Source organism: Lepidochelys olivacea, assembly GCF_965140295.1.
Source record: "Lepidochelys olivacea isolate rLepOli2 genome assembly, chromosome: 4".
NCBI lineage: Eukaryota > Metazoa > Chordata > Testudines > Cheloniidae > Lepidochelys > Lepidochelys olivacea.
In genome coordinates, this window is record NC_140414.1 from 41,486,614 (window position 1) to 41,510,298 (window position 23,685).

Here is a 23,685-nt window from a genome sequence, read left to right on the forward strand (position 1 = left end):
CGATCGAGCCTTTCCTATGTCTCCTCCGCAGGAGGTTGACGGGGTTGGTGCTGCGGGAGCCGGAGCTGCGGCTGGTCCTGTCGGCGTACGCCGATGACGTCCTCCTCGTGGTCCAGGACCCGGGCGACTTGGCGCGAGTGGAGGCATGCCAAGCCATCTTTTCGGCAGCCTCCTCCGCCCGAGTCAACTGGGTCAAGAGCTCTGGCTTGGCGGTGGGGGGCTGGCGGCAGGTAAGCCCCCTCCCACCCGCGCTTCAGACCATCCGGTGGAGTGCCGGCCCTCTGCTCTATCTCGGCGTTTACCTTTCTGCCACGCACCCTTCTCCGCCGGAGAACTGGCAAAATTTGGAAGGCGGCGTGATTGAGCGGATCAGGAAATGGACGAGGCTACTCCGATGTCTCTCCCTTCGGGGGAGAGCACTGGTGCTTAACCAACTAGTCCTGTCCACGCTCTGGTACCGGCTCAACACCCTAGCCCCGGCCCCGGGTTTCCTGTCCCACCTCCGGAGATTGATTCTGGAGTTCTTTTGGTCAGGATTGCACTGGGCCCCTGTCGGGGTTCTCCACTTGCCCCTGAAGGAAGGAGGGCAGGGCCTGAAGTGTCTGTACACTCAGGTCCGCGTTTTCCGCCTCCAGGCCCTGCAGAGGCTCCTTTATAGTGCAGGTAGTTCGCCGTGGAGCATATTGGCGCATGCCTTTTTACGCCGCTTCCATGGGCTCCGATATGACCGACAGCTCTTTTATCTTTGTCCGAGAGGTTTTCCGCGAGACCTCTCTGGGCTACCGGATTTCTACCAGGACCTCCTCCGGGCCTGGAAACTGTTCTCAACGACCAGGTCCGTGGCGGCCATCGTGGGGGCAGATCTCCTCACGGAGCCCCTGCTACACAACCCCCAACTTTGTGTGCAGGCGGCGGAGTCCCGCACGGTGCGCCAGAGGTTGGTCCTGGCGGGAGTTACGAGGGTCGGGGACCTCCTGGACTACGACCGGGGGGACTGGCTGGATCCCCTGACGCTCGCTCGACGCATGGGGCTCTCCAGCCTTCGCACCCCCCGGCGCGTGCTTCAGGAGGTGGAGGCCGCTTTGACCCCCGCCGCTCGGGCTTATGTTAGCCGAGCCTTGTGCGAGGGCGCGCCCCGCCCATCCCTTACCCCAGGCCCGCCGGACCTTTCCATCGGGCCCCTACCCTGCCGATCCCAACACACCCCTCATCCTTTCACTGCGAGCCGGCTGCATGAACTGCAACCGGTCGGTTTTCAAGTTGCATCACGGAAATATTTATATACACTCACGCTCCATACCCTTCATGCCCGCACCCTGGTGTCCCGCCCCGATACAAAGTGGCGAGATCTCTTACCACCTTTGGAGGGCGAGCAACCTCGGTGGGCCAGCCTGTACTCCACCTTGGTCCCGAGGCCCGTCGGGGACATCAGTTGGCGGCTCCTTCACGGGGCTGTGAGCACGGGCGTGTTTTTGACACGTTTTACCTCCCTTCCGGAGACTTGCCCTTTTTGCAATGTGAGGGAAACCCTGGCGCACGTCTATTTAGAGTGTGCCAGATTGCAGCCTCTTTTTCGGCTCCTCACAAATATTCTTTTGCGCTTTTGGCTTCATTTCTCCCCCCACCTCTTTATCTATACACTCCCCGTCCGTGGCCCCACCAAGTCGCGGGATCTCCTGGTTAGCCTCCTCCTAGCCTTGGCTAAAACAGCCATTTATAAGACCAGAGAGCGGAGGTTGGCTCATGAGGCGTCCTGCGCTTGCGAGGCCGTTTTCCGACTCTCAGTACATTCACGTATCCGGGCGGAGTTCCTCTGGGCAGCGTCCACCGACTCCCTTGACACCTTCGAGGAGCGGTGGGCGCTGTCCAGGGTTCTCTGCTCGGTGACCCCGTCCGGTTCCCTCCGTCTGACCCTCTGATTGAGGGAAAGAGCGAGAGCCGCCAGTCACAGCCGTTAGTTGCTGTGAATACCATCATTATTGTCTTCTAGGAGGGGTCCTATAATACATGGGTGTACCCCCCTCCCTCCCAACCACCCACCCCGCAGCCGTGCCCATCTTGTCGGGCACTCTCAGGAGAGGGAGGGTCGGTGACCCTGGGCGCGGCACTAGGTAACTCGAGAGGGTGGAAGACCACGAGTGTCGAGGAAGCCCCCCCGCTCTAGGCCACCAGGTAACTCAGGAGGGTGGAAGACCACGAGTGTCGAGGAAGCCCCCCCGCTCTGGGCCCGGGCTAACCTGAACACCTCTCCCTCCTGAAAGCTGTTGTGTTATACCTTTTGATTGCGTTGTTTTGTTGCTAAGTTTTTCTTTATCCCTTTGTATTCTCTGTAATTGTTACAAATAAATTTCCTTTCTGTTTTAAAAAAAAAAAAAAAAAAAAAAAAAAAACCTTCCCTGTTGGGAAACGGAACGTCTTTTGCTTGCTCCTCAGCTATCTGCTTTCTATTCTTTCCTAAAGCCCCCTGGCCCGGATTTTTCTTACTTTTTGCACCTGTCTTATTCCCCCCCCCGACCGGGCCAGACGCTTTTTTTGTTTTCTTTTCATTTTTCGTGTTTTTTTTCCCATCTACATACTTCGGCCCTTAGCTTGCCAGCACCCGCCCCCCCACACCTGCTTTCGGGCGCAGCTACTTGCCTCAGCTGAGCCCCCGGAGGAGGGGGGGGAAGATTGCCGATTTGCTGTCCGGAGGGGGGAGTGGAAACCCCCAGACCCAGCCGTTTTGCCAGCAGCTCGGACTTTACAACATTCTTAACATGCCGGAAGCCTTGGAACACAGCCAACGCAGCCGGAGAAGAAGATTTCAGCAGACAGAAGAAATAATTCAGGAGAGCTATAAATCATCGTGAAGGGGGCCGTAAGACTGAGTCATTTTCTGAATTATACTCTCGTGGGGGGGAGTTTGACTGTGATTACTTGCGTTTGTGGCGGCACAGGGGGTGTGGCATGGAGACCCCCACCCCCGATCCATTGGTGCCCCTACCCCCCCATCGTTATTACAGCTGTCACGGCCCCCCCGCCGTCTGTCCCTGCTGGCAACCTGCTGTCTCCCTTCGGATCCAGCTGTTTGCTTTGAACTTTGCCTTCCGGACTGGACATAACAGCCGACCAACCGAGACTCTTTGGACAAACGTGTGTGGGTCTGCACCCCCCGCCCCCCGGATTGCTTATCCCACAACTTGCCCCTATTACCGGACCCCGATTTTGTTTCTTCCCCCCCTCCCCCAGTCTAATCCCCTCGGCATTCCTCCCCTCCCCGCCCGCAGCCTAGCGGAAGGAGGGGCTACTCTGCTTCTCCCCTCCTCCTTCCGGTGTCTCCCTGTCTCTCCCTGCTCACAATGGCGGGGAACGAGAGGGGCGAGACTGCTTCAATAAAATTAGTTGTCCCTCCCCCCCACCACCCCTGCCCGACCCCCAAGGTCCCCCCCCACCACTATTGTTAAGATACTTGCCACCCCCCCTGCTGGGGCACCGGTAGCAGGAGGCACCAGGGTGATTGCTGCTGCTGCTGCACCCACCGCCCCCCCAGATTCTAGGAACCCCCCCGGTTCGCCGGAAGGGCCAGGGCGGGTGGAAAGGAAAGGGCCCCGCTAAAACCACTGAGCCCTCCATGGCAGGGGCTGCCCCCACCGCTGCAGCCTCGTCATCAACAGTGGCGCCCCTCCCTGCGTTTCCCTCCACCAGCTCTGCGATTGTCCCTCCCCCGGCCCCCAGGACGTATGCCTGGGCGGCAGCGGGCTCCCCCCTGCCTGCCGCCTCGTCATCTCGCCCCCCCCGCCTCCGCCATCATCACCAGCGGCCGAGGCCCTTTCCCCGCCTTGACCAGGAGGCACGGCGTCTGTTGCCTCCTGGTGCCCGCCTCGCCCCACGTGGAGACATACGTGCAGGCGTTGGCAAAGGTGGTAGGACCCACGGCTATTGTGGCGGCCTCCAAGATGTATGGGAAGGTCGTTTTCTTCTTAGCCTTGGAGGATGCCGCCCAGGAGGCGGTAGAGAGGGGCCTGACGGTGGGGGGGGGTGTTTGTCCCCCTAGAACCGTTAGAAGACCTGGGCGTTCGCCTCGTCCTTACCTCCGTTCCTCCCTTCTTACCCAATGCTGCCCTGTTACCCGCTCTTTCCACCCTGGGGAAACTTGTCTCTGTCATCAGCCCTCTCCCGTTGGGCTGCAAGGACCCCACCCTCCGTCACATTTTTTCGTTCCGCCAGCAAGTGCAGCTTTTACCACCGGCAGGGGCGCATGACGAAGAGGCGCTCGAGGGGTCCTTTCTAGTCCCCTACGAGGGAGCCCGCTATCGGGTCTTTTATTCTACCGGAGAGGCCCAGTGCTACCTCTGCCGTTCAGCGGGGCATGTCCGCAGAGACTGCCCTTTGGCCCAGGGGGGAGGGGCACCCGAAACCCCCGAGACCCAGCAGGACATCGGTCCCGTCGCTGCCGACGCCCCTGGCTGCCCAGCACCTGAAACCAACCCTCCTCCTACTCGACCCGTCGCTGCTCCCGTCCGGTCCCAAGAGATACCTTCCCTACAACGCCCGGACGAGCAAGGGAGTTCCACCCTTGCTAGTACCAATCCAACAGAGCCTATGGAGGAGGGTGTGGCAAGGATATTATCGGGTATAGGAGAGGGCCCTCCCCAAGGAGAAACCCCCTCCCCTCATGTTGCCTCACCGCTACCTCCCCGAACCCCTAAACCATCGCCTCCGCCCCCCGACACGACCCCTGCTAACCAGCCCCCAGATGACGCTATGGAGGGCTGGACCCTAGTCCAGGGGAAGCGAGGCAAGCGGAAGGCTCGAGCTCCGCTGCATCCACCCGACACGGAAGCCCCCCCAGAAGACCAGGAAAGGAGGCACTGCTATCGAGCCTCCCGCCACGGCCATGAGCGAGATCCATCCGCTGGTGTCGGGAGGGGAAGACGGACTGGCATTGGAGGGCAGAATCCTCCCTCCACGGGAGACCCTCCCCTCCGAGACTTCTGAGGACGCCCCTTCTGCCTGGACACTACCCAAACCCCCCATGACCCCGAGGCGACCGTTGAGGCGGGCCCTAGAGGAGAGGCCCCCGGGGTGGCAGGAGTTGGCCTCTCCCCCGTGTACGCGGAGATTGAGGCCCTAGATTTGACCCCGGTCACCCAGGGAGGGGATGATCTGTTGCCGGCTGGCCTAGAGCTGGGCAGCCTTACCCCAGCCTCCCTTTCCCCATGCTCCCTCCCCCTAATTGCCTTCCCGGGTGAGCACCCTGCAGAAGGTGGTCCACCACCTGATGCCATGGCCGCTAAGACCACCATGGAGCCAGCACCTAGCATTATTGGGAGCCCCCTCCCTTACCCCTTAACCCTTGACTCTGCTCAGGAGGCACTTTCCTTTAGCTGCTTGCCTCCTGCACCCCAGAGCCTTACCCCTGCCCCCACCCCTGCCCCTGCCCAAGTTCCCTCCTCCTGCAATGTTAATGCCGCCCCGGGGTTATTTCCTTTCCGCCTTTCGCAGATTCCCCCCAGGGAGCAGTCTTTGCACTTTCTAGCCGCGACCCATTAGGAGTGGCAATTTTTCCACTGCCATCCCCCTCCACCCCAAGGCGTGAAATGAATTTAATAACCCCAGCCTGTCAGACGCCCCGTCGGTGGTCCGCACCCTGTCTACCCGCCTTAGCGGACCACGAGGCTGTATTAAGAGGCCCATCAGGGAACACCTCGGGAATTGTAATCCCACCCCCCCATGAGCTGCGGCATGCGCTACGGAAGTTCCTAGAGCACACCCGTGGCACCCGCGATAGGGCACAGCTGGCTCTTCAGCTATGGGGGGACTTTGATCAAATCCTCCAGGCCACAAGGGCCCTTATAAAGGAGGGCAGGGGGCAAGGAAGGCGCGGTGCTGCAGCCTACGAGCAAGCCCGCAGCTTCCGACGCGATGTACTCACCTACGGGATGGGTCACAGGTTGCTGTGCAACCCGCTGGGAGCCCTGAACACCCCCACCAATACGAGGCCCCCACCTCCCCAGCCCTCCGCATGACGCCTCTTATTATTGAGACCCTGAATACCAGGGGCTGTAGGATGGCTCTCCGCAGGTCCCAGGTGCTCTCTGACCTTCGGGAAGAGAGGTACTCTGTAGTTTTCCTGCAGGAGACCCATACGGACCCGGCCGCGGAGGACAGGTGGTGGCTGGAGTGGGGGGACAGGGTATACTTTAGCCACTTTGCGACCTGGCAAGCTGGAGTGGCGACCCTGTTCTCCCCCAACCTACGGCCTGAGGTGCTAGGGGTCAACGAGGCCGTGCCGGGCCACCTGCTGCACCTTCGAGCCCATATGGAAGGGCTCGTGGTTAATCTTTTTAACATCTATGCCCCGCAACTGAGCTCCAGGCGGCCACAATTTTATCAGCAGGTGTCCGACTTTCTCGGCACCCTGGATTCGCACGAGTGCCTGGTCCTGGGAGGGGACTTTAACACCACCCTCGAGGAACGGGACCGCTCAGGGGCCGAACCGAGTCCGGCCGCTGCGAATATTCTCCAAGGGATAGTTGACCATCACTCCCTAGTGGACGTCTGGCGTGACCATCACCCAGATGACACCTCCACGTTCACCTTTGTCCAGGTGGAGGCCCATCGGTCACACCACTCTCGGTTGGACCGTATTTACTTATCCCGTTTCCATCTTTCACAGGCCCACTCCTCCGCCATTTGGCCGGCCCCATTCTCCGATCATCATTTAGTCACCGTAAAGGTCTCCCTCCGTGCAGAGAGACCGGGGCCGGCCTATTGGCACTTTAATAACAGCCTGTTGGAGGACGAGAGCTTTGTGATGTCCTTCCGGGAGTTTTGGCTGGCCTGGCGAGAGCAGTGGCGTGCCTTTCCCTCTGTGCGGCGATGGTGGGATCTCGGGAAGGTGCGCGCCAAGCTCTTCTGCTGTGACTACACTCGGGGCACCAGCCGACGGCGAAATGCGGCGATTGAGCAGTTGGAACGGGAGGTCTTAGAGATGGAGAGGCGCCTGGCCGCCGATCCCAAGGACCCGTCCCTCTGCGGAGCGTGCCGGGAGAAGCGGGAGGAGCTCCGGGCCCTTGAGGACCACCGGGCCCGAGGTGCCTTCGTTCGGTCCCGCATCTGCCTCCTTCGGGAGATGGACCGCGGCTCCCGCTTCTTCTATGCCCTGGAGAAAACGAGGGGGGCCAAGAAACACGTCACCTGCCTTCTTGCGGAAGACGGCACCCCCCTCACGGATCCGGAGGAGATGTGTGGGAGGGCCCGTGACTTCTACACAAGCCTTTTCTCCCCAGACCCGACCGATCCTGACGCTTGCGAGGTGCTCTGGGAGGAACTCCCCACGGTCAGCGTGGGCGACCGAGACCAACTAGGGCTGCCTCTCACCCTGGCCGAGTTCTCGGAAGCCCTCCGTCGCATGCCCACCAATAAATCTCCGGGCATGGACGGGCTGACCGTGGAGTTTTACCGTGCGTTCTGGGACATTCTCGGCCCAGACTTAGTCACTGTCTGGGCTGAGTCCTTGCAGAGCGGGGTCCTCCCTCTGTCATGCAGGCGAGTGGTGCTCACTTTGCTGCCGAAGAAGGGGGACCTCCACGATCTACGAAACTGGCGTCCCGTCTCACTCCTTAGCACGGATTACAAAATTGTAGCGAAAGCAATTTCGCTGCGGCTAGGGTCCGTGATGGCGGACGTGATCCACCCAGACCAGACCTATACTGTCCCGGGTCGCAGCATTTTTGATAACCTCTTTCTAGTCCGAGACCTTTTGGAACTCGGGCGGAGAGATGGCCTATCGTTCGCCCTCCTGTCTCTTGATCAGGAGAAGGCGTTCGATAGAGTAGACCATGGGTACCTCCTGAGCACTCTGCAGGCGTTTGGATTCGGACCTCAGTTTGTGAGTTTTCTCCGGGTGCTGTATGCCTTCGCGGAGTGTTTGGTTAGGTTCAACTGGACCCTGACTGAACCGGTCAGCTTCGGGCAAGAAGTGCGGCAGGGGTGCCCCCTCTCGGGCCAGTTGTACACTCTGGCGATCGAGCCTTTCCTCTGTCTCCTCCGCAGGAGGATGACAGGGTTGGTGCTGCGGGAGCCGGAGCTGCGGCTGGTCCTGTCGGCATACGCCGATGACATACTCCTCGTGGTCCAGGACCCGGGCGACTTGGCGCGAGTGGAGGCATGCCAAGCCATCTATTCGGCAGCCTCCTCCACCCGAGTCAACTGGGTCAAGAGCTCTGGCTTGGCGGTGGGGGACTGGCGGCAGGTGAGCTCCCTCCCATCCGCACTTCAGACCATACGGTGGAGTGCGGGTCCACTGCTCTATCTCGGCGTTTACCTTTCCGCCACGCATCCTTCCCCGCTGGAGAACTGGCAAAACTTAGAGGGCGGGGTGATAGAGCGGATCAGGAGATGGATGAGGCTACTCCGATGTCTCTCCCTCCGAGGGAGAGCACTGGTGCTTAATCAACTAGTCCTGTCCACGTTCTGGTACCGGCTCAACACCCTGGCCCCGGCCCCGGGTTTCCTGACTCACCTCCGGAGATTGATTCTAGAGTTCTTCTGGTCAGGAATGCACTGGGCCCCTGTTGGAGTTCTTCATCTACCCCTGAAGGAAGGAGGGCAGGGCCTGAAGTGTCTGTACACTCAGGTCCGCGTTTTCCGCCTCCAGGCCCTGCAGAGGCTCTTTTATAGTGCACGTAGTTCGGCGTGGAGCATACTGGCGCACGCCTTCCTGCGCCGCTTCCAAGGGTTTCGATACAACCGGCAGCTCTTTTATCTTTCTCCGAGGGGTTTTCCGCGAGACCTCTCCGGGCTTCCGGTCTTCTACCAGGACCTCCTCCGGACCTGGTAACTGTTTCTAACAACCAGGTCCGTGGCGGCCACCGTGGGAGCAGATCTCCTCACGGAGCCACTGCTACACAACCCCCAGCTCCGTGTGCAGGTGGCGGAGTCTCGCTCGGTGCGCCAGAGGTTGGTCCTGGCGGAAGTCACGAGGGTCGGAGACCTCCTGGACTACGACCGGAGAGACTGGCTGGATCCCCTGACGCTCGCTCGGCGCATGGGGCTCTCCAGCCTCCGTACCCCCCGGCGCGTACTTCAGGAGGTGAAGGCCGCCTTGACCCCCGCAGCTCGGGCTTATGTTAGCCGAGCCTTGTGCGAGGGCGCACCCTGCCCATCCCTTACCCCAGGCCCGCCGGACCTTTCCATCAGGCCCCTACCCCGTAGATCCCAACAAACCCCTCACCCTTTCACTGCAAGCCGGCTGCACGAACTGCAGCCAGTTAGCTTTCAAATTGCACCACGGAAATATTTATATACACTTATGCTTCACACCCTTCACGCCCACACCCTGGTGTCCCACCCCGATACAAAGTGGCGGGACCTCCTGCCACCTTTGGAGGGTGAGCAACCTCGGTGGGCCAGCCTGTATTCCACCTTGACCCCAAGGCCCATCGGGGACATCAGTTGGCGGCTCCTTCACGGAGCTGTGAGCACGGGCATGTTTCTGACATGGTTTACCCCCATCCCAGACACTTGTCCTTTCTGTAATGTGAGGGAAACCCTGGCGCATGTATACTTAGAGTGTGCCAGATTGCAGCCCCTTTTCCGGCTCCTCACAAATATTCTATTACGCTTCTGGCTTCATTTCTCCCCTCACCTTTTTATCTATACACTTCCCATCCGTGGCCCCACAAAGTCGCGGGATCTTCTGGTCAACCTCCTCCTAGCCTTGGCTAAAACAGCCATTTATAAAACCAGAGAGAGGAGGTTGGCCCATGAAACGTCCTGCGATTGTGGGGCCTTTTTCCGTCCTCAGTACATTCACGTATCCGGGCGGAGTTCCTCTGGGCGGCGTCCACTGACTCCCTTGACGCCTTCGAGGAGCGGTGGGCGCTGTCTGGGGTTCTCTGCTCGGTGACCCCATCCGGTTCCCTCCGTCTGACCCTTTGATTGAGGGGAAGAGCGAGAGTCGCCAGCCCCAGCCGTTGCCGCTGTGGATACCATCATTCCTGTCATCTAGGAGGGGTCCTATAATACATGGGTGTCTACCCCCCCCACCCCTAAACCGCCCACCCCGCAGCCTTGCCCATCTTACCGGGCACTCTCAGGAGAGGGAGGATCGGTGACACTGGGCGCGGCACTAGGTAACTCGAGGGGGTGGAAGACCATGAGTGTCGAGAGAGCCCCCCCGCTCTGGGCCCAGGCTAACCTGAACACTTCTCCCTTCTGAAAGCTGCTGTGTTATACCTTCTGATTGCGTTGTTTTGTTGCATAGTTGTTTTGTTTCCTTTGGTAATTCTGTAAGCGTTACCAATAAACTTTCTTTCTGTTTAAAAAAAAAAACAAAAAAAAAACCTTCCCTGTTACCTTACCCAGGGAAAAGGGACCTACTTAACCTGGGGCTAATATATCTGCCTTCTATCACTCTCCTGTAGCCATCTGACCCGACCCTGTCACACACCATAAAACGAAATAAAAAATTGAGCTAGTGAAAAGCTAAGTTTTGGATAAAATTTGAATTGGAGCCTCACCACCCATGCAATGGATATTGCTTAGTAAACTTTTTATGTGGTAAAATGTCATACTGTGGACATATGGAAGACTGAAAGAGAGGATATTTTCTTATATGACACACTCCTATCAAAATATTTCAGAGTGAGTAGTGCCATTACTACTTGTTAAGTCTTATTAGTTATTAATGAATAAAAATGGCAGGTGGCTGTAATTTGAATTGTAACCTGCTAAAACATTCAAAGGTTGGTAGAGAAAAAAAGATCATTACGTGAAAGATCCCAGAGACTTACACTAAAATGTTTGTTTCCTAAAAATTTTTCAGAAGGGATTCACACCACTGCATGTGGCAGCCAAGTATGGAAGATTGGATGTGGCAAAACTCCTCTTGCAGCGTCGTGCTTCTCCTGATTCAGCTGGCAAGGTACAGTCCTCCACTACAGGGAATCACTGGGTGATTGAATAGCAAAAAGCAATTATGCTTGGTAATTTGGTGAAAAAATAATGTAAAAGAAGGAAGAAGTTGCATTCACTGTCCAACTTAACTATATTAAAAAAAAAAACGTCTCTCTGGAATGATTTTTACATATACATGTAATTGAGGTTACCTTGCAGTGTGTTTAATTTTTTACTTTTATTGCAGCAGGACATGTTGGTGCACAATTATAAAGACTGATACGTTACTGTGGAACAAGAAGTGCCCATTCTGTTAAATTATTCAGGTCATAAAACTATGCAGAAATAATGGGGCAAGACCAGAACTATTACTTTTTCCCATGTTGCAAAGGTTGCTCATACTGATGTTTCTCTGACTTGGCGATTTCAGAACTTGGTTCATGATAAATAATAAATACTGACCAAATAAAATTCATCCTCAGTTGCTTGCCCTGTTTTAAGCAAAGTACATCATACTAACTGTTGGCTTACTATTATTTTCAGTTTCAGTAAAGTTTCTAAAATGAAAATAATCCAGACTGAGTTAAATGTCATTTTGTTTATGTATTTATTGGCTAATCAATTAATACATTTAATATATATTGATTTGTGACTTAATGGTTGCTTATGCCCAGCTAACAACTTAATTCGGTAACACGCCCTTTACAGAATGGCCTCACCCCACTCCATGTAGCTGCTCACTATGACAACCAGAAGGTGGCTCTGCTGTTGCTGGAGAAAGGTGCCTCTCCCCATGCTACTGCCAAGGTGAGATTTCACAGCCAAGCACTGGCAACGTTCCGCTCTGAGAACCAGGGGAATAATTTTAAAACCACAACAAGAAACAAAGCAATGAAGGAGCTGAGTCAGCTGAAGGCTGGAGCCACAGTTGCGAATTCCTGGCACCCCAGAAGGTGGATATAGAGGCCTCTGCTGGTAGGAGGCTACAATTGTAGCTGACTCCTGCTTGTTCTTGAGCCTCTCAGATAAAGAGTTGGTGGGTGACCAGCAGGGGAAAGGGAGAAAGAATGCTTGGGAGTTGATGCACAAAGAAGCCTCATACTTTTTCTTCTGCCTCCTCTGCTGCCTCCTCTTCTTGCCCTTCACAGCCAGCCACAGTTTGGAGGGAAAGGAGTTCTCCTCCCCAGATAAAAGCTGGAGGAGAGATGCCTCTCCTTTTGCTTATAATTGTCCCCATCATTAGAATTCTCTTAGATATATTTTACAACCTCATAGCTAGTTTTGTATCTGTAGTTTTCAGGATTTTTGAAGCTATGCACGAATTCTGAATAGCACTTCTGAGACTATGCTCAAGCCTATGAATTGTATCTTCTATGCTCAGGGTTTTTGTCTTTTTGATACTCTGTCTCCTCTCCCTGCTCATTCTTAAAAATAGTGCTGTTTTTTTCAATAGAGACTGTAAGAGTTGTTTTTTAAAGTCACTGTAGAGCGTTTTAGGTGCATATTTGCTTTATAGCATAGCCACTTATAGTCAAACCTTGTTACTGAAATGTAAGGACTGCTGATTATCCAATGTATTGAGAAATATGAGGAACTTCAGTCCATGAGGACACCAGATCAGGATGTCCTTGTGTGATTGAGTTCCTGAGTAAACTTTATGGATCACTCACTTGTCTATTGTCCTAAAAGAGACCCTATTCTGATCTTACTGAAGCTGCCCTGTTGCCTGTTCCAGTTAGTGACCAGATGCAAAAAGACTGATTTTCCTTTTACAGATATCAGTCAAGAGTAACTCCATTAAAGTCAGTGAAATTACACCAGTGTAAAATCAACATGCAAGAAAAATCTGGCCAAAGAGTACACAGCCAATTAGAGTGGCATCTCCATCTGATAGCTAGGCTCAGTGTGTGTCCAATATATTATTACAGACTCAGAGTAGACCCCATACAGTCTAAATGCTTTGGCTCTACCAGGTAAACCCATGGTGACATTCCTTGTGACTGAGTAGAAGGAGCTGTGCTAAGCTTCTCTCAGTCATTCTTTAAATATATTGCATATATGACTGTCTGAGTCCAACTCAATTTTAATGAAAAAGAAGCATAATTTAGAGCTTACTTTAGTACTGCATAGCAAGAAACCTGTATTTGAAACTGTGCGTGTAAAGAGGTTTGCCTGTGTGGCAGGATTAGGGCTTGTATCATTCTCTGATATGTTACAGGAGACTGAAAAAGGAAAAGGGGGGAGGGATATCTCAGTGGTTTGAGTATTGGCCTGCTAAACCCAGGGTTGTGAGTTCAATCCTTGAGGGGGCCATTTAGGGATCTGAGGCAAAAATTGGGGATTGGTCCTGCTTTGAGCAGGGGGTTGGACTAGATGACCTCCTGAGATCCCTTCCAACCCTGATATTCTATGAAAACACCCACACACGTTTTTATTGATTTAAAATTTTCTGGCTCCTACACTCTGCTCAAACTTTCCTTCAAGAAGTGGCCCTTCTTTTCATTGATGTACAGGAGGCGCTGCTTTTGCTGGTGTGGAAGCAGAAGCATTGCTGCAGTAAGAAATTTTACCAACCCTCCCCCCAAACACAAATACTACAAACTTAACAAGGATTCTGTTTGCCCTACCCCTAATTATGTCTTTGGAAATGAAATACAGGGAATTAAGTGGAACACCATCCTCTTCTTTCCAAATAAGACAGTATGTCAGTGCACTGAGACTGTACATTATGGTTATTTGCTCATGAAAGAACTCCTCCCTCTGACTGTATTTGCAGCCAGTTGCATAACTGACACAGCTATCAAAGTCACAAGTGCAAACATACATCCACCTCTATACTTTTACATCCAAAGAGCAGAGTGCAGTGCAGACCATGCACCCATCAAGCACCAAAAAGTTATAGCTCATCAGTCAGAAGCAGGGTATTTACTCATTTAGCGGGGGGAAATTGCATGAACTGGAGCCAGTGACAGGAAAATTCTAATGTGTGAAGGCTAAGGCATAGTTAAATTCCAGCTTGGGTGGAGGAGAAGGTGGATAAGACAAAGCAGTTGCAGAGCAGGTCCTAGTAAGCTCCAAAATACAATTAACTCTAATCTGTGAGAGTAGAAAATAATACTGTTTCCAGGCACCTTATTTTACAGTGTACTGGCTTTTCCTCATTTTTGTGTAACTTCCCTCTCTTTTCTCTCTCCACCCACGCTCTAGGACTAGATCCTCAGCTTGTGTAAATCTGAATAGTTCAGTGTCAATTTGTATTAGCTGGGGATCTGGATCTAAGTTCTATTGACATCTGCTGACTACAGTATTCTTGTCAGCATCCATATGGGTCAGCCGCTACATGCATGCATTTCCAAATCATTGCATTTCTGTCTCTATATTCCTTGGGACATCTTATTCTTGTAGAATATGTTCTTCTATATATTACAATACTCAAAATTTCCAAAATTTAGAGTTTGTTGCAGTCTCTCAGTCTTCATTTATTAATCAACTACCACTTTGGTATGTGGAGGACAAGATGCACTTTTTTTGCATGATTACAGTTTCACACACTGAAAAGAAAAATTGGATTTAGAGAACTAAAACCAAACTCATTGTAGGATATGCCTTTGAGTTAAACATTAGAACTGATGGAAAATGGAATTTCCCTCATGAGAAAATTTTGATTTTTTTGGAATGACTTTTCATCCAAAATTTCAAACTTTTTCACAGGAGGAAAATATCTGAAAAATTCCATTTTGGAATAACCAAAACAGTTAACTTTCCAGCTGCCTCCAAGGGGTGCCCAACTTCTCAGGCAGCCAACTCCCTTGGGGAATCAGGCACTATAGGGAGATAGCTGCCCAGGGAGCCTCTTCATGTTGTTCAGCTCCCCAGGGAGCTGGCTTCCCCAGGAGGCAGCTACCCAGGATGCTGGGCAGCCAGGGAAACTCAGGCTCTCAGGAAACCTGGCAGGAAAGCACTTTGTCCTGCTTTCCTGGTTTCTGTCGAAAGTGTCCATGGAGTTGACAGATCCAGCTGAATCTTTAGTTTCTGTTAGTTCAGCATTTTCTGACAGAAAAATGTCTGTCTGAACATTTTTGACAAGCTCTACTAAACATAGATTTTAACATATTACTTTATAATGTGCAGTTTGCAATTGGAAAAATTAAAATGGCACTCATTCCCACCAGATAGCATTGAGGCAAGGAGCCCAGAGGTTTAGAAAAAGGACTAGATATGTATGTGGATATTGAAAACAGCCACAATACACCAGATAGCATGAGGGTCTATATCCTCTTTATGCTAGTTTGGGGCATAAAGTAACTACTAAATGGCAGGACTTAGGAAGAGATTTCCAAATGCATAGGCTATTTCATAATTTTCCACCTTCCTTTGAAGTATCTGGCATTGTCCGCTGTTGGAGGCAGAATACCAATCTAAGTGGACAGTTGATCTCATCTGATATAAGAATTCCTATGTAAAATAATTCTTAAGATAAAGAAATGTCGCAATAGTTAGTTTTTAATGGTTTTTCTTTTCAACATTCCTTCATATTTCTCTTTGCCACCATAATCTGAAAAGTGGACATTTTCTATTCCTCCATAATTATTTCCACTGGAAACTGACTGTAGGATTGTTAAGAATGGGAAAAATAACGACACAGGGTCTAGAGACAGATTGTTCCAAATATTTCTATGAAATAAAATGGAGCACTATTTACTGTGTGATGGATTTGTAAACATCAGAAAAGGCTATTAACATGTGGAGCCTGGTTTTAGAATGGATATACCCCTCTGCACATTGCTGCCAAGAAGAATCAGATGCAGATAGCTACCACGCTGCTGAGCTACGGAGCCGAGACCAACATTCTGACCAAACAGGGAGTGACCCCGCTGCACCTGGCCTCTCAAGAAGGTCATGCTGACATGGTTACCTTGCTCCTGGACAAAGGATCCAATATCCATGTGGCAACTAAGGTAATAGTTTATCCCCAGTGGTGAAGGGCATCACGGGGAGGACATCCAATGACTTGCAAGGTGCAATACAAGAAGAGAGCCAGCTGCTCAGAAATAGAGTCCAAACTATACATCCCTATACACATGCAAAAGCTCAAGATATGAGAAGTGTTAGGAAGCAAAGGCAGGTGGGTGAACAGCAGTAGTGAAGGTAGCTGGGGCTGGCAGAGAGAGTGACCCTGATCAGAGGCTGTCTTAAAAGCATATCATTAACAGCTGTGTTGGGTAATCTAAGGAGGATCTTCAGTGGTGTGCCATGTTCAGTGGAAAACGATGTGTGCAAGCTCTGACTGAAAGGTGGGCTTGGAGAAGCAGGCAAGCCAGGGGAAGTTGCTGCAGAACCAGCCGTGGAGAAAGGGTTGTAGTGTTTCCACAGTCCTGCAGTCTTGTAATCTCTGAGCTGTTTCCAACATAATACGAAAGTTGTACATCCTGTCTAAAGGATTAAGAAATAATAGAAGGGAGGTTGCACAAAGCTCTAGGTTCTGTGGGTCATTAGGTTGATCCAGCCCTGTGTGACACATGTCAGAGAACAATAGCTTGAGAGATGAACTAGTGGAGTGCTTATGGCACTTATCCCAATATATTGTGCCATCCAGCTTCCTTGCTGGGATGGAAGAAACTAGTAATGTTTGGCAGAGAATAATGCAGCTTTACTAGTTGCGAAAATAATAAAATAATCCTAATGAAAACCATTCTGATCCATCAGGTTTTCTATTGGAAGTGTGCCAAATCTTTCCTAGAAGTACCTTGATTCCCTCCCAAAAACATTGCATAAGACTTTCTGTGATGCAGTTTTATCCAGCCAAAAGATGCTGAACAAAATTTACTCTCACAGGCCCTGGTTCTGCAGCCTTTGCTCAGGAGTAAAAGCTGCATGATGAGGCTCTTGATGTATGAGAATAGTGTAATGCGCCATTCTAAGAAATGGGAAACAAACTGCTTTTCCATTCTCATACTCAATGTATATATTTATATAATTTATTTATATAAGCTGTTACCTATTTCCTATCCATGCGCTATCCATGTATGCTTTTTTAAAGGTTTGCTTAAATTCTCTTTTTGGGCCTCAATTCTCGTCTACAGTTTCCTTTATTTTGACTCCCACCCATAATTGTTAAGGCCCATTCCTCCCAGTTGAGGAAGGCTACATATGGCTTCCAGGGGTCATCCTACTTCATTAGCTGGCACTTCAATTTCTCCAGTGACATTACTGTGTAAAGTCCAGGTGTGGTAATCACTAGCTGAAAGCACCAATCTATAGTTACGATTACAGTTTGCTGTGATGAGCTATTTGCTAGTTTTACATGGATAGAGACCAATTCCCATCTTTGCTTAAAAATCTCTATTTTTGAAATTACAGACAGGATCTTGCTATATTTAAAAAATGATAAACTTGCAAGTCCCATTTCTTTGTTTTTGGTAACATTATAGTTCTCTTTCCATTTCATTTGTAGAGTGGATTGACATCCTTGCACCTTGCAGCTCAGGAAGATAAAGTGAACGTAGCTGATATACTGACAAAGCATGGTGCAAACCAAGATGCTCAGACAAAGGTAAACCACATAATGCTACTGCTTTCCATGTGAACAAGGATGTTATTGTTATAATGGAACATCCCATTGACTGCATAGGTTTACTTTTTTGTGTTATTTTATTGTAGCTGGGCTACACTCCTTTAATTGTAGCTTGTCACTATGGAAACATCAAGATGGTGAATTTCCTCCTGAAACAGGGAGCCAATGTCAATGCTAAAACAAAGGTAAAGAATTTTTCATCACTTCTGGTTTTTTTCTTCAGTGACCAAATGACACTAATTCATACTCCATATGGACAGCTATAGGATTGTTTTCCAAGTAGATCTTTTTACAAATTACGCATGCACGCTAGGTGTCAATATCTGCTGATTTGTGGCTGTGGTGGAATGAGTTCCCTCTGTTCTGCTTCAGGATGCCTTACTCACTAAACTGAAGTCTGGTATATTAACTCTGTGTGTGAGAAGGGAGATCTGTTCTCTTGAGTTTATCCTTTATTTTATTTGTACTGGTAACACATCTGAGCCTGATTTTGATCACATTAGTGTAATTCCATTGACTTCAGCAAAGTTACTTCTGAATTATACCAGAATAAAGCCCTCCAAGGTGTGCTATGTGGAGACAACTCTGCCTCTCTCAACCAGTGGTTTCTGAATCTTCAGAGTATATGCTTACACTGAGGGATCTGTGACCACAAAGCCTTGTTGCATCACAGATGCCTTCACATCACCTGCACCAGGAGAAGGCCAGCCCACAAGGGCCCAGCACTCCCTGGCTCCAATTCAAACTGGCTTCTTGTTGGTGGCCTGTAGTCATAGCACTACTGTTCACCTTCAGACTCACACAGTTTCCCTGGTGTTTTGGTGTCAGTGCAAACAGCTAAGCTCCGTTGATGGCTCCAACAACACCTCTGGTGTCCTTGACAACTGATCAGAATCACACAAATTTGTAATTCACTGATCATTCCTGCTGACTCCTCTGTCTCCAGCTGCTTACTTATTTGGTCAATCCACTCCTCAAAGTGGGACAGCATCATGAAAATGAGCCCAACTAAATAGCGTGAACTCCAATGCACAAAAAAACACAGAGGCAGGGGTAGTGTCAGGACATTTCCAGAGAAGACGTAGCCCAGACTCAGTAGGTTAAAACCATAGATAGGATTGTTCAAAGAGCTGGTAGGTATAACACAAGAAAAAAGTTGAAACCCATAATAAAAGCAGACAGCTAGAAACTGTGTGTTACCAAGATGGAATTGAAAGGAATGTCCTAATTGCCCCATATCTGTTAGGTGTCACTCTGTATCTAAATGTGTGTTGAACTCATTGGGTCAGGTTCTGACTTCAGTTTCCCTGGTTATTCTAGTTATCTGAAATAATTCCATTTAAAGTTAGTTTAGAGTAACACCAGAGTACCTGAAATCAGTATCTGGCTCATTGGCTTTTTGAAAACATCATAAATCTTGGCAGCCTAACAGATAACCAGCATTGTGGATTCACTCAGTTTAAAGAGCAAGTCCCTCCTGGACAGATTTATAGCTGACAGAACATGTTAGAAGCTGAACAACATGCAATATCCTGAACCTTCAGGATATTGTATGCCATGTCCAGCAGAAAGGTGCTGTGTCTGGACTCAATCCCAAGGGACAGCACTGATATTAAAGTAATGGAAATAATGTGATTGTCAGTATAAAACACCACAACCTATAATAAACCCCTGCTCTGTATCCTACCAGATAGATGAATGCGTAGCCTAAATGTCACAAGGGCAACTAGCATACCAAGCTCATTCTCACCCATCTGTCCATATGAAAGATACGTCATAGTCATAGTTTAAGGCACACACAATTCCAAGAGATCAGTAAGAGTCCCTTAGGCTCTCTTATACATACATAAATGGTACAGTGAAATCAAATTGCTATTTTCCCCCAGTTTATTCTCTGCCTGCTTTCAAAGTCAAGTGCAGATAATTTTGTAAATTAGTTGCCTGACTAGATCCATACAATTCCCCCTCAGATCAGCTTGCTGAAGTGCAGTCTGGCTCTGCTTTTGTATTGTAGCATATCATGAATGGATCATTGGAGTAGATAAATATACAGAATTAAAATATATTTATTGGTACGCAGAACATGCAGACATTTCTCACTGTATCTGTGACACAGTTGGGACCTTTTGTAGACCAACAGAAGATGAACTGCACTGACATTCATAATCAGTGAGACTCGAAGTCAAACAGCTGTTTCATTTAGAATGGACTCAATCAGTGCTGTTAGAATTTACATGGCTTTAGAAATTAGCCCAAGTGTTTTAAAGACAAACTCTTCAGGTACCCATTAAAAACAGAGGGCTGGGAGTCAGAAGACCTGGCTCTGTCCCCCTCCCACAATTGCTCTGTGACCTTGGGCATGAGCATTATGTTTTCTGTGCTTCATTATTTCCATCTGTGAAATGGGGACGGTAATGTTTGCCCACCTTTATAAAGACTATTAATATTGTCCTATGAAAAATGCTCCGCAAGTCAAAATATTATCATGATTTATTATTTCATTAATCCCTAGAGGGTTTAGAGAAGGTTGCTAAGAATTATTGTATGTGGGTGAAAAGCTGGCATAAATGTGGTTTTAAATAAATTAAATGTCTTGATTAGAGGAAGTAAATTGAAATGTATTTTCTAATCACTGTATTTTTCTCTCCTTAAAAATACGGTAATTACCACTAATAACAGAATGGCTACACCCCTCTGCACCAAGCTGCTCAACAGGGTCACACTCATATCATCAATGTTCTACTCCAGCATGGGGCCAAGCCCAATGCCATCACTGCTGTAAGTCTGGAAACTGTCTGTAGTACTACTGCAATCTGCCACCTGCATGCAGCTTGTTCCCCGGATGGCTCCTTTCTTTCCTGAGTCTGATTGACTCATTTGATTCCTCTCCTCTCTAGCCTTTTGCCGTGGTGAATGTGCTTCTCATACAGCTGGTCATCAGATGTTTGTGTGTGTGACTTCCTGCCTCCTTTCTAGCCCCTTAAGGTAGCTCTGTTTAGTTGCAAAGCTCTTTCCAGATGGAGAGTTCGTTTGAATAGTGAGTTGAGCATGGGATTTGGAAACAGTAATTCCTGAATTATAATTCCGGGTTGGCCACTGACTGGTTGTGTCACAGGCACTCTGCATCTCAGTTTCTCCATGTGTAAAACAAGGGTGGCAATAAACATGGAAGTCTTATTATTCTCCCGGTGCCTGGCCAAGATGAGGATCTGGACGAAGGCAAACGGACTGCAACCCTATTGTGTATAAAATGAAAGGGAGGCTTACTGCCCAGGATGAAGCACTTAGTCCAGACCCAATTTACACTATCCTTCTACCCATTTGTTTGCCACCTCCTGGATTGAGTTCACTGCCACTCCTGGATTCTTAGGTAGCAGTTATAGCCTGTAGCTTCTAACCTCTACAGACAGCCAGGAGTCTGCAACTGTTTTTCTTTAATGCCATTGTTGTAATAGCCATCTATACCACTGACAACTCCAGTGAGCTCTGTGTACCCAGAGGTTCCAGCTGGTTAAAAAAAAAAAAGAAAAAAACAGGCCTCAGCCTAGCTCCTGAGTGGGTCAGACTTGCCATGAGTGCATAATACAACTGCTTAAATCTGCACTGGCTTCTCACTCAGTCCCTGGAACAATACTCTGGGATTGAGTTATCCAAGAATCCATGTCTTAGTTTATATCCTACATCATCAGCTGGGAGGCTTTTATGGTCAGTTCCTGGGGCTAAACACCCCCTCAGGGCTTACTTAGTTTGAGGGTATGTTCATTTGATTTCAATCACCTTGTAGAGCCGTCACAGCCTGGGTCCATCATACCTCAAAGCACAGTCACTCCAGAGGTAGCCTGGGCTCTTACTCTGGCGTTACCATCCACACAAAAACATCTCATCCAGGTTGAGTGGTGCATTCAAGTGGGACTATCTGGCACAGTTTGGGGAGGTTGGGAGTTTGGTCTGGGTTAGAGCCCCAGTTCAGCTTTCATTTGGGACTTGCCTGAGTTGCAGTGTTAGCTAGAGGTATATGTAATTCAAGAGTTACCCGAGCCTGATTCCTGTCTACACACAAAAATCTCTCACTTGGAGTAAGTGATGCTTTAAACTTGAGCTAGCTGGACCATCAGGGGATGTAGGTTGAAGCTCAAGTGCATCTGACGGTTGAGTAAATAATGCAATAAAGGTATTCTGTGCTGCTAATCCAAACACAGTGCAGCTCAGAGTGTCATTTTGCAGTATGGCTGCTCTCAGTCAAGAGAGCCTAACTCAAGAGGAGTTAACACTCAAGTGAAGCCAAGGCTTTGGGCTGGAAAGTCACCCACTTTGCAGTCGCTAAAACACTTGAGTGCTTATAGTCCGTCCATGTCTTCCCACAATTTTCACCAAGTCCCCAGAAGGACAGACAAGTACTCCCATTATTACTGCTGTACAAAGAACCATGGGATATGTCCTCAGAAGTCCTAGTGATACACACAGGTGCATACAGCAGCAATAAGGACACAGTAACTTGGATAATGCTTTGCAGTGTGGGCTGATACCTGGGGCTGATCACCCAGGTTAACTCTGCAGTGAAGACATACCCTCAGACATTCTTACCTGATGTAGCTTGTGTCTGATTTTTTTTTCTGCTTCTCCTGACAAAAAGCACTGATTTTTGGCTACACGTTGTGGATGGATTTATGCTGTGCTGCTGAGCACTTTTGAAATAAATAAACACAGATCAGATTTTGATACTCCTATTGAGTAGCTTCATTAACTTCAGTGGCGCAGCTCCTGATGTAAGATATGGTTCAGTGTGAATGAGAATATAACAGTCTAGCCCTATATAAATAAATAATACCTATCCACATCACAAGGGTGTTCTGGGGTTTAACTAGCTAATTAATTCTTTATTTGAAGATTAAAAGGGCTATCTAAATACTAATTATTTTTATGGCTTAGATAGGCATTGAAATTAAAAGAATTCTCCCCAGGTCCTAAACTTGAAGCTTGTTTTGTTTTGTTTCCTGTTGCATCATGAGGTTTTGCATAAGTTATATATTCCCAGAGAGAGCATTGTACCTGCTGCAGATGTGAACTGTGTCTGTCAGATGTTAGACCCTAAAACTTTTTAATGGTTTTTGAATAACCTCCCAAATAATAGAGCTTTTGGAAAAAATGCAGTCAAGGCACATAATGTGTAGTGAAATTTGACAACTTTAGGGTTAAAGCATGCAACACATTTTTTATGAGGAATTGCAGGCAGATGTAAGTGTGTTGTGTTACCATGGTAATCAGGGCTATAGTCTTAAAGAAGTTACAAAGACAGATTCAGATGTAATGGTAAAACTCAGTGATTTTCCTAAGCTGTGCCTTGTTTTGGATGGAAATGCTGGCTCATGCAGTGCTGAGAGTGATCTCACTGATTCAAATCACAGTCCTCCCTCTCATTTCTCTCTCCCTCTCTCCAGAATGGTAACACTGCTTTAGCGATTGCAAGGCGTTTGGGATACATCTCAGTGGTCGATACTCTGAAGGTGGTAACAGAGGAGGTCACCACCACCACAACTGTGAGTACTAGATGTGTTTTAATGCTTCCATTCTCTATTCATAATGTTGTCTCTGCTGTACTGCTTCAGACTCCCTCTGCCTCTCTCTTCCTCTTTTTAGTTTAAGTTTTTAAGGCCCTCCTTTGCTTGGTTGTTGCAAATATATTGATGTGCATATAGATGTGCATACAGTACACAGAATTAATATAAATAGCTCTATAAATCTGAGTTTACACTGTTGAAATAACAGGTATTCAAACCAGAATATACTTTTTAGAGAAGGGCCTGAGCGGCAAATCTAAACTTTCCTGAAGTTTGGGAGTCTTTGTATAGGTTCTGGCCCATTTCTCTATTTTTCTTTTCCATTATCCTAGTTCCTTCTTTTCTGTCTCTCCTTATACTTATACGCTTTCCTCTGTGACACCTGCTGATGCAGAACCACCACAGCAGGCTTCTTAGCAATCAGGCTATGGCAGTCCATGAATGGGTGCCAGACTTAGTGGTGCTCACTAGCAGCTCTGAAGCACATAAATCCTCAGGTTGCTCAAATCACTTCCAGAACAAATAGATCCAGTTTTATTGTAGTGTAAAAAAATCCCAGCTCACTTCCTCAGCCCTCAAACTGTCTGGAATCAGGATTTTGATTCTCGGGGCTCATGAGTTGAGCCAAGTTGATGCCTGTGGAATAGTTTCATTTTTCAAAACTCTGTTTAC

The 23,685-nt window shown here is 49.2% G+C and overlaps 1 protein-coding gene across 9 annotated transcripts in view; it reads left to right on the top strand.

The window, feature by feature from the left end:
- ANK2 (ankyrin 2) overlaps positions 1 to 23,685 on the top strand; it is a 589,776-nt gene that overhangs the window by 458,036 nt on the left and 108,055 nt on the right. For all 9 annotated transcript variants that reach the window (XM_084626827.1, XM_084626832.1, XM_084626829.1 and 6 more), the window contains 7 exons: positions 10,811 to 10,909; positions 11,590 to 11,688; positions 15,642 to 15,839; positions 17,336 to 17,434; positions 17,542 to 17,640; positions 20,135 to 20,233; positions 22,894 to 22,992. In XM_084626827.1, coding sequence (XP_084482953.1) covers positions 10,811 to 10,909; positions 11,590 to 11,688; positions 15,642 to 15,839; positions 17,336 to 17,434; positions 17,542 to 17,640; positions 20,135 to 20,233; positions 22,894 to 22,992 — 792 coding nt within the window. The remainder of the gene's footprint in view (positions 1 to 10,810; positions 10,910 to 11,589; positions 11,689 to 15,641; positions 15,840 to 17,335; positions 17,435 to 17,541; positions 17,641 to 20,134; positions 20,234 to 22,893; positions 22,993 to 23,685) is intronic.